The sequence below is a fragment of the Punica granatum genome, chromosome 8, assembly GCF_007655135.1.
Source record: "Punica granatum isolate Tunisia-2019 chromosome 8, ASM765513v2, whole genome shotgun sequence".
Taxonomy (NCBI): domain Eukaryota; kingdom Viridiplantae; phylum Streptophyta; class Magnoliopsida; order Myrtales; family Lythraceae; genus Punica; species Punica granatum.
The window spans coordinates 11,600,483-11,612,406 of record NC_045134.1 but is presented as its reverse complement, the minus strand read 5'-3'; the positions used below and the strand labels follow the sequence as shown (position 1 = coordinate 11,612,406).

At 37.1% G+C, this 11,924-nt stretch overlaps 1 protein-coding gene across 1 annotated transcript; it reads left to right on the top strand.

The window, feature by feature from the left end:
* The first annotated feature begins 2,729 nt into the window (after positions 1–2,729).
* Positions 2,730–5,933, top strand: LOC116188554 (trihelix transcription factor GT-2-like). Its single transcript, XM_031517986.1, has 2 exons — positions 2,730–3,187; positions 3,908–5,933. The coding sequence occupies exons 1-2, from the start codon at positions 2,949–2,951 to the stop codon at positions 5,400–5,402; spliced, it is 1,734 nt and encodes a 577-aa protein (XP_031373846.1). The 5' UTR covers positions 2,730–2,948; the 3' UTR covers positions 5,403–5,933.
* Positions 5,934–11,924: the final 5,991 nt, after the last annotated feature.

Genomic DNA, 11,924 nt, shown 5'->3' with positions numbered 1-11,924 from the left:
TTATTTTATAGAAAGGGAAACCCCACCATTTTCAATCATGAGTGGGTACGTACATGCATAGCTCCATCATGGGTAACGGGAATTTTTCAATAGTTATTATTATCATATCATATATTCGATTTCACCATATAATTAGATGGGTCATATCAAAGAAATTAATACCATCCGTTATGGGTAGGTTGCACCCTAGCAGAATTGGCCGCTATTTACTTCATATCATTAATTATGGCTTGCCCCTAAGAACATGACCTGCATCTAACTAGTTTATTAATATTGATGATCAACAGTGGAACCCACTACCAAATTGAACAATTGGCCTTGAAAATTTATATGTTTTGCCCCAAAATTTTCTTTGCACAATTATAGTGATAAAGAAAATAAGGAAAACTATAGGGCCCCCCCTATTTTGAGGTTCTTATTTTTGCAATTTCAAACTAAGTGGATGTAGGAAACTAGCTATTTATTGTGTGTTCCTACGTATACAAGATCAAATTTGATCGTCTATTTCCAATCGAGAAGTTTAAGAAATGACACGTATCTATATTTATGACCCATCTCAACACTTATTTCATTATCTTTTCTTTTACGTCAGTGCGTGTGCTTCTTCTTTAAAAAATATGAAAAAAATACGGTTCAAAATCACTTTACTTTTCAATAAAGTCATCGATGCCAGCTTCAGTTTAACCTAGCAAGGACTTTCATCAAGAACAACCGGCTATGCTTAACGGTCTTATAGGAATAACAACGGAAAAGATCAGTGCATAAAAGTATTATATTTTACGTAAAGTTTAATATAGATCTGTCAATGCTTCATCTAGGCATAGTTGTGTTGACAATGCTAGCACCGGTGGCATTGCACAAGTAAGATACCATGATATCGCGCAACCTAGTAAAAAAAGGAAGAGTAAAGGAAAAGTTAAATCTAGGATCTAGCTTGATATTGTAAACTTCCTCAAAACAAATAAGGGAACATTGTTGTAATTTCAATAAAATATGGGGACACTATTACAAATTACACGCCAGAAAAGGAGATTTTTTATATGAGGGGAGGAAAGGGAATCAGTTAAACTAGTTGGGCAAGGGTGGTCATTATCAATTGGTAGGGCCCCTCTTGCCCCCACCAAGCAGAAGATCATACAGTCTCACCAAAAAAAAAAAAATTTGTGGCTGAATTTCAAGTGCGTCTTTGTGTGTGTACCGTATTCTTCATTTCATCATTAAATTATATATATATATATATATAAATATATTTTTTTTCTTTTTCTTTTTTTGCCTATAAATTATGATAATATATAATATACAGGAGTGCATCTTTAGGTGAGTTATTAAAGTTGCCATCTTTAGATAATTCTGAGTTTGCAGAGACAAACCCAGATCACATATGAGCTGATCTTAATAAAGTATTTGTCAGATTAGCTCAATGATTAAAGTCCTACTTGGATCCATGTTAGGGCCAATTTGGTCATTTTCATCCCTCCAATCCATCCCTGCTGTATATGTATGTGTTTACGTATGTATCCCTTCCACCTACGGCTAGTGAATTCCAAACCCTCCATAAAAGCAAAGCTGATATTTATCTTTTCCTTCCCCCAGCCCAAAATAAAATAATATTTATATTAAAAATAATGAAAATTAAAAAAAAAAAAGACAACAAAGTGGGGGAGCCAAGAAATTAAAAATTTTCAAGGGGGGGTGGGGGAAAATAGCTACAAAACAGGCTGACCTACATGGGTCGGCATTTAACTAAATATGGGTGAACAGACAAAAAACCTACTCACTATCACCATTGTCTTTATTCGCAGCTCTGGATAAATTTCATTATTTCATCATTTTTAGCAATTTTTATTACCAAACGTTACCACCTCTATAACTTGATACGTGCATAGATTCATCAAAGTTAAAACAAGACCGCGATCAATCAACGTGGGTTGATTCATGTGGTTCAGCATTTGTTCTGCTTAAGTAAAGTTTAAGATTTGAGTTCTTATGAATGTAAAAAAAATCACATTATTAGAGTTTTACCTCTTAATTTGCTGACCCGACTCAACTGAATTAGTTGGGGTCCAATTAAACTTATGAATATCAAGATTCACACCGAGGAAACAAGACGGCTTCATATTATCACAATTTTCAGATCTCTTCTTTCACGTTCTCACAATTTTTAGATCTCATCTCCCCTACGCTATCGCCGAGAATGCCGAAGGGGCCTTTGCAACTCTGTTTTAATTGGAACTTCCAAGTATACAGGCATTAATAGTTATCTCACCGCTCGCTCTCTGCAGATAGATACAGTAGGTTGGACTCTTATAATAGAAGGGTTGGTTCGTCAAATACTGATCCCATATCAAAATGTATATACGGTATCAATTTGACGGGTTAAAACGAACTGTAAAATACTTTTTTTTTTATTGAGAAAAATTATGAATGACATTGCTCGCATAATTTTAAGTAAAGAGAAAGCAATCTCCCTCTGAACTTTCCGAGAAATGGTAAGATATTCTTTACCAAGAGCCCTAATTGATACTGTTAGATCTGTTTCGAGCCAACCACATATTATATTCTGATTTTTTTTTGAAGAATCTACAGCGAAAAAGAAAGCAAATTGAGAAAAAGAAAAGTAAGAAAAGCTATAGAATAATTGTAAAATTTTCTAATAAATAAATATTATAATTATATAAATATATGCAAACAGCTTCTTGAGATTGACAAGCAGAGATCCCAAATATATATGTTAACAAATTCACCACACAGCCCCCTCTCCTCCTGCATCTTATTCACACACATACACACAGTAGAGAGAGAGAGAGAGAGAGAGAGAGAGAGAGAGAATTTCACCTCTTCCCTGTTGCATTATTTTCTCTCTCTGACTTGCCATAGCTTACCTTAGCTTAGTAGAAGAAGAGGAGGAAGAGAAGGAAATAATTAATTATAGAAGATAAGGGAATCCTATGCTGGGAGGGGAGGGCGGCGGCGGTGGAGAAGAAGCTGGGCCTCCGGGCATGGTGGGCAGCAGCGGGGAGAATGAGGCGGGCCAAGGAAGCGGCGAGGAGCGGGGCGGGGGGCTGTTCGGGAGCGGGAACCGGTGGCCGAGGCAGGAGACGCTGGCCCTGCTGAAGATACGATCCGACATGGACGTGGCCTTTCGGGACTCCAGTGCAAAGGGCCCGCTGTGGGAAGAGGTTTCAAGGTAATTATAATCAACCCAAATTATCATTATAATTATTTTGCAAGGAAAATTATATTCCTCGTTAGAATTGTCGGAGGAGTTGAGAGCGGAGGTCCGCATAATCTTGAATTTCTGGATTTTTGGTTATTATTTCTTCTTCCTCATGATTTTCTTTTTTTGGGAGTTTGGGTATTTCCTTATGGCATTCACCGCTTGGCTGAGTCGGTTGGGACCATTTTGGGTGTCTTAGATCGCATTGTGTCCCTTCGGAAACAGAAGAAATAGAATAAGAAAAAAACAATATGAAAGGAGGAGGGGGGGAAAAAAGATGATCTAATCTACCTAGTAATTTTCGAAAGGTTCTATGCACAGGCGACGGTTACATGGTCTTAAGCCATAGCATGATGAGCTTGCAAGTTGCAAATGCTTTATCGATGGAGGCATGGCGGCTCGGCTATTCATTTAAGTATCGATGAGCTTATTATGGGCATCACATCAACCTTTATAAGTTAATTAATTTTTTTTTAGATCGTTGATCCGTTTCTGTTCCTTCCTTTTGTTTGCTCTCTCTTATCTCATTACGTGCCATATATATACTTAATCTGTTTATCGACTGAATTCTCCTTCCCCATTGAGTTAAAGTTAATGTGCCGATCTCTAGGCTTCTCCGTTTTCTATTGATATTTTCGATATTTTGTATATAAATTCTTTCTTTTTTGTTTTTGCTATTGTTGTTATCAGGAAGCTAGCGGAGCTTGGTTATCATCGGAGTGCCAAGAAATGCAAGGAGAAGTTCGAGAACGTCTACAAATACCATAAGAGGACCCGAGAGGGACGAACCGGGAAGCAAGACGGCAAGACATATCGGTTTTTCGACCAGTTAGAGGCATTCGATAATCACCCTCAGATCACATCGGCTCCGCCATCACTGCCCCTGCCAGCCAACGTGGTACCCCCACCGGCATTGCCGAGTACGTCACCAACTAACCCTCCCACTGCGGCTGTTCCATCAGCAACGACCCAGAATGTCGTTCCGAATATTGTTACCAATTCGGTGAATTACCTCCAGCACACCTCACTGCCGGTTCCCAACCCTACGACTGTTCCACAGTCGGTAGCAAACCCTAGCAATCCTTTTCCGGTCATGTCCAAGGATGTGCACCCGCATTCGACCTCTTCCTCAACCTTCTCGGATGAAGGGCTTCGGGGAGGTGGAGCAGGAGGAGGTGGCGATGGACTTCGGCACAAGAGGAAGAGGAAATGGAAGGGCTTCTTTGAGAGGCTGATGAAGGAGGTGATGGACAAGCAAGAGGAGCTTCAGAAGAAGTTCTTGGAGGCAATAGAAAAACGCGAGCATGAGAGGTTGGTTCGAGAAGAATCCTGGAGGATGCAGGAGATGGCGAGGATCAATAGGGAACGCGAGATCTTGGCCCAGGAGCGATCCATGGCTGCAGCCAAGGATACCGCGGTTATGGCCTTCTTACAGAAGATAGCCGATCAACAACCTGGACTGGCGGCAGTACAGAATACAAATAATAACCTACCAACAACCGCAAGCACACCCTCTCGCGCTCGCGCTCCCGCCCCACCACCACCTCCACCGCCACAACTGCAGCTTCAACCAGTGGCTCTGCCAGTTGAAGCGCCACCACCTCAGCCAAGCGCAAACATTGAATTCCGGAAAAGTGACAATGGAGATAGCCATAGTATCGTTCCACCTCCAACTAGCTCTTCCAGATGGCCTAAAGTTGAGGTTGAAGCATTGATCCGCCTTCGGACGAATCTCGACTCTAAGTACCAAGAGAATGGACCTAAGGGCCCGCTATGGGAGGAAATCTCGTCCCAAATGAGAAAGCTCGGATACGAGCGAAGCTCCAAGAGGTGCAAAGAGAAATGGGAGAACATCAACAAGTACTTCAAGAAGGTAAAGGAATCGAACAAGAAGCGGCGCGAGGATTCGAAGACTTGTCCATACTTCCAACAACTGGATGCTATATATCGGGAGAGGAGCAGCAAGATTATGGACATGGCACCGCTTATGGTGACTCCGGAGCAACAATGGCATCCCCAGCAAGACCAGTCCCGACCAGATCTAGCAATGGATGATATGGAAAGCGAGCACATGGACCACGACCTAGATGAGGACCATGATGACGGAGACGATGAGGAAGAAGACGGAGGCGAGTACGAGATAGTAGCCACAAGCAAGCCATCTACGAATGGCGATACCCAGTAACACAGTCGAATAATTCAAGGTACATACTGCCAGAGAAAGCATTCGACTGTTTGTGCTAGATCAGGTCTCTATCGATGGTACAATATCGATGATTAAGAAATTGTGGGATCACCCGCAATGTTCGTTCAGATTTCAGATCTGGGCTATCAGAAGATTTAAGTGGGTATATGTGATTCATATCAAATGGGCGAGCATGATGATGGGAGAGAGGAATCTGATTTTTGCACACTATAAAATACACCTGGATGGGTCGACCAGAAGTAGAATGGTAGTGAAGTGGGATTATTATTTTTTACTTTTTTACATGTTTATGTATAATTTATTAATTTTTTTTGCCGAATAATAAAAATCAAGACGAACAAGAGAGAGAAGTTAGGTATTCATGGGGGCTCTTACATAATAAAAATTGAGATAGGGATGTAAGTTTTCTTACATGTGCAGTGGGGTCATTGAGGTGTAAATGTTGTAAAACGGACAACTGTTTGTGTTTAATTATAGATTTTCCCTCTTTTTTTTTCCTTCTTCTTTGAATTTTTGGAGTGAACAAAAAGGATGAATATGAGCAAATCAATATTTTTTTTCAAATTATTCTGGAAAGACAGATATATACAATCTGATTTAAATCAAAAAATTTTGGATTTGATTTTCGTCAATAAAATTATTCATGCCTTATTATTTTATTTTTCGCTTTCTCTTCTTTTAGAGGCCCGCAACCCTGCCTTCTGATCAAATAATTCAATATTTTATAGTACTGATATGCTTTAACATTTATCTTAATTATGTTTTAATTATACCTGTATTAAATTAATTTTATATGATTGAACTTGCTTTAGAGGAATATGTAGCTCATTGCATATTGGATAATCATTATGCTGGATCTAGGCATTGTAATTTATTTATTTATTTATTTATTGTCTTTTGGGGGGATTGCTCCTATCACAAGTCAATGGATTCCCAAGACTTCAAGCAAAGGAGTGAATCTCATTTTCTTGACTTAGGGCATTTATCCTACTTTTGTCCCCATTGATCAAATTATTGAAGGGCATGCCTGCCCCCTCCAAAAGTTCAACCCCATCGGCCTGAAATTTCTGGCCAGTTAACCGTTAAAATTAAACATGATGTGTGTTTAAAACACGGGTCACGCATGCATAAACTCCTGCATCGCTGTACATCTCGAATCTGATGGGAACCATGTTTGTTCGAATGGTCGGAGGCTATATATACATTTAGACAGATGGTGATTTCAACTGCACGTTGAATCATTCTTTCGATCGATTTTACATAGTTGTTCCATTCAAATCAATGAAATAGAAAGCAAACAGCACTAAATTGCCTTTTTTCCCTTGCATGCTAAAGCTAAAAGGGGAAAAAGAATGAAAGGAAACTGAGAGGGAAAAAAAAAAGGTCAAATTGTTTTCTTCAAATGGACCACGCAAACTTTTTTGGGACTCATCCGTGAAATTCCCCTTGTCCCTGCGACTTCCTTTTGAGGAAAGGATGGCAACGATGGCAAAAAATGGCCCCCGTTCACTGGGATGATGCCAAATCGAGTGGACAGTGAAAGTTCAACACCATAAAGGCGGTCCAGCTTATAAGATCTGTCCTCAATTATTTTTATTTAGCGGCAATACTACACGAGTCCATCCATGAAACCCTAGACACACCAACTCTTTCGGAGCCGTACCGTGGTGCGGCAACTGTCTTAACTGATAATAGAGCGACGTGTGAGATGAATATACCGCATATTTTTTGGAAATTACAAGGGGATTTTAGAAGGAGAAAAATGGTCCGGAGAAAGCGAGGAGCGATGTCGAAGCTGCCGAGTCCTCGGGGCAATGACTTTGAAGATTGTGGAACCCACGAAGAAAAATAAACTGAGTGGTATATATTGTGACTACATCATAATTCAATTCGAATCAGTTAATGCCCCGTCCAATTATACTCCCTTGTACTCGTCCTACATGAGGGGTTCTGATCATGACTTGATTGCACTGAACTTTTATTTATATGGCACTGAATTTTTCTTTTTTTTTAAAAAAAAGCTGAAGTGCAATGTTTGAAATCTTCATTTGATAATCCTCATCTGTATGTGAGTCAAAATACGAAATATAAAAACTCCATTTGGTGACTCCACGTGAATTGACATTTTCTCTCCAATTAAATGAACTTTACAATATTTTATTTGAATTACATTCAATAAATTATATATATATATATATATATCATACGTGGTCTCACATAATTAAAGAAATTTTCGAAAAATTAAGTTTTCTCAATAATTGAATAGAATTCATTGATATATATGATCTTTTTCAAGTTATCAAGTTATCAATATGTCAAATATTCAATAAATAGAAAATCTGAAAATTCATTTTACACATCATTTTTCGATTTAATATAGTTCTGATACCCTACCCTCTGTACGATATATACCACTCTTCATATATATATATATATATATATATATATATGCAAATATATATATTATTATTTCTTGATATATATGTTATTTGTATTCTCATAAGATTAGAGTAGATATTTATTTATTTATCAAACATGATTTTTTTTCCTTTGACTCTTACTCACAATATTTGTAATGTTTATTCAGTAGAATACATAGTTTTTCGCTATGTCTTTTTTCTATCTATATTAATCTTATGTTTATACGTATTATTTGCCTACTTTTTGTCATCTAAAAATTGACAAAAGATATTCACCCAAAAAACTTGACAAACAATTGCGGCGCAATAGTCGATTATTAATTAGTCATTCATAGTTTTAAACCAATTCTTACACGCAATAATGGTCTCATCATTTACAGAATATCACCTTACAAATTTTTAATCTTATCTTCCATAAAGGTTATCAGCTTGACAGAAGTCCATATCCTAATTGATCTTCCATCATATAAAAAGAATCTACTACATACGTGAACTCTTAAATCATGCTAAACAAGAATTAATCAGCTTAATTTGTTACATTTTTATCCCGGATCTAACGCCCATTCACTTATCTATTATAATTTTGTCGGAATTTTTTTGCGCCATATAGTGAGGCCCACTAAATTTACAGTCTGAGCCCACTGAATGGCCCCCTACCCACTGAATTTGTTAAGTAGTCGCCTTTTGAAGCCGATCGATCTGATATTATCCCAGCAATTTTTTTTAAACGTCGAATTTGCCTCAGAGAATAAGGCATGTAGTATATAGGATAATAATTAGATATTATTTAGAAGATCACAAGAATAATTTGAAACGAAGAAATGTTTCCGCTGACCCTTACATATGGCTGGAACAAAACGACTTAGGTCAACCCTAACATATGGATCTACGCACCCGTGTATGGACCGACACATAATATAGACAGTGTTGGCTCATGCAAAAAGTAATTTCGCAAAATGAAAATTATATAGGATTCATACCAATGATATGCACCGACTCTTTAGGTATGAATTCGCCCACACATGAAGTGGCTAATGAACCCTATGTTGATCCGGGTTGTTATTGGCCAACATAACTAGCTAGATAAGGTTTTGCCGACCCCGACATGAATCGGCTAATGAGCCTTGGGTCGGTCAATAAGGAGTAAAACTTTCACAATCATATGGATTTTCTCCATTCACGAGATTCGAATTCGAGAACCCAAATTAAGGGGTACAAGTAGCGAATAACTTGAACCAATCCGTATTAGTTTACTTGAATTTCTTTTAGTAATATGTCATTTAGTCTCTGGACAATGTCTAATAGCAAGCTACGTGCATTTTTTTCGGCGTGCGCCCTGATATTTGAAAGCCCAATGAGTACCAAACTAATTCAATCTAGCCGGGTCAACTCACTATGGGGTAAAACAATTATTTGCATTTTTATTTAGGTCATAAAGCCTAGATTCTTCAATGGGGTTGCCAGAATAAAGAAAAAGGCCGGCAGACACCTTCCCTGTTGTAATGCTGTTCTGATTTTGCTATGAATCGAGTTTGGGCTGAATGCATCTTGGGCCAGGAAGGCCCGTGGCAAGCCCATCACAGGCCCAGAGAGGGTCACAAGCCATGTGGCCCAGTCTCCACGGGTGAGAAATGTATTTTACTGGGGGCATCAAGCACACTTGATATGTTTCCTTATCCATCAACTTACAAGATACACAGAATATATCAAGAATCTCTCAATTAGGTAACTGATTATATCTTCAATAATCTATATATATGGAGGTACAGCCTATAGCACTCACTACAATCACTGGTTGGTTTAATGGTTATTAAGTGCGACTTCTTCCACCGAAAGAAAAGGAGTGCGACTTCTTTGATCAAAATCCAAGTTCGTATTACCTTAAAAATATGCAGGAGAATGCTCTTTATTGGCCACTTACTGGCCGAGTAATATATCCCATGATTCACAAGCCGTTCATGGAGCGTTGGACGTAATTGGACAAAATGTGGACACCCCTTATCATCATTATCATAAAAGAAAATTTTAAAAAGTATATATAGAAACTATTTTTTTCGATAAACGCAAGTTGAACTGCAGTTACGGAGTAAACGTATAAGACTAATTCTATAGTTTTAAATCTTATAAGACCAAAATTGACAGAATGTCAAACTTATAGAATAAAAAATATATATATTTTCTAATCTAAAAAAAAAGAGACAGCTTAATTAGATTTCGATTTATAGTATATATTGCAACTTTAGTCTGCATGATCATTTTGTCATTCAAGAATTTGAAGATCTTTTTATGAAATAAACTAATCAGAATCGGCAATATTCAACTTTGCTCCATGTCCTATCCCGGAAGACAAATGCTGTCAGGACAAAGCTTATTACAGCTGTGGCAGTAAATTAGCACAATTTTATTATTTGGCCACCCAACATGAAAAAGAATGTTCGTCCCACCAATAAACGGATAGTAAAATGAAAGAAAGAAACCGAATTTGTCTTCATTGCCCTTGTCCTCTCTACTGTGATCAAGTTTAGATGGAATTTTATCAAATAGAACATTCTCATTTGGCTCGTTTCATTTAGCCCTTTGTATATAGAGCTTGAAAATGAGACGGGTATGTTGTGTTGGGAGTAAGGCATTTTGAAAAGAACAATCGACCAGTTAAATAAATTGCATACTTGATGGCAACATCAATTTCAATGTCAGCGTAGGGATATCGATTAATCAATGAAACATAAATTAAGTTATGAAGTCTCATTTCCTTGCTCAATATGAATGGAAGTGACAGGATCTTATTTCTAACGTTATTTTTCTTCTGGTGATGAAAGTAATTAAAAAAGAAAGTACAAGATTTTCACCAAGTTGGTATTAGGACACTAGCCAAGTGGAGATCAGAAGTCATCGAGTCCATACTGCGAGAAAAATTCCTAGGAAAAGTGAAAAGATTTCCCCTCCTTTATCTTCCTTACTTATGACTTCATGTTGACTTTTCTTATTTTCATGTTCCAGAACAAATTGAAAGGTATGAGCAAAAATAAGCCTATGAGCAAGGATTAAATGAAGACTTTAAAAGATTTTTCTTTTCAATGTGTGGCCTTGTATTCGAAAATCAAATGGGTCCTGACAAATTCAATTCGAGTTAGTCAGTCCATTAAGTGATAAATCTCTTTCAATTAATGATTTTCTTATTTCACAATATCCAAATCCAAAAATTTACTTATGAAAAATAACTGTCAAACCGCTTGAACTAACCCTTATTTGTTAAAAAGATGGTTTTTGGTATATTGTTAGTCATCATATCCTCTATCAGAAATATAAAAGTCCATATAGTCAATAATAAGATTTCGTGTACTATTTTAGTTATTTCCGAATATCAAGTAAAGCTTAGCACTACTAGCAGCAGGCTCGCCTTTTTTGTTTTTTGTTTTTTTTTGAACTCGAAAGACCCATTCACCGTACTTCCGTAAACTTCTTCTTCATCCTCCTCAACCAAAGCATCTACATTTTATTTTAATATACATTTTATTTTGGTACAATTTTTGAGTTTTCCAAAATATCCTTATTACATATTTTTAATTAATAATAATCATTGAATTAAGGCTAAAACTATTAATTCGTATGAATAACTATCGTTATTATTTCTCCACAACTCCCTGCTCCCTACTCTCTCCCTCTCTCCTTCTCTCTCTCTCTCTCTCTCTCTCTCTTTCCTCACGTCCCAAATCTCACCTGCTCTTTCATATCATAATTTCCTTTTTCTAAAATTAATTTCATCAACTAATACTTTAATTTATATAAAAAACTGCTTTTTAATTATAAAAAATATATAAATATTAGAAAATTATGAAAAATAATTATGATTTTAGAGTTTATAATACGGTAAGAAAAAAGTTATGATACGCTATGCGTAGCATGTATATGCACCTTGTCTTATATAACTTATTAGGCTGAGGGTTCTATTAAATAGAAAAAGTCAAAGCTAAGTTTATACAGGCTGAAAATATCTAAGTGTGTCGGGGAAAAATTTTCATTCTGCAAATGGTCCATTAAGGTTTATGATAAATGATCAGTGCATGACCCCATGCAATAA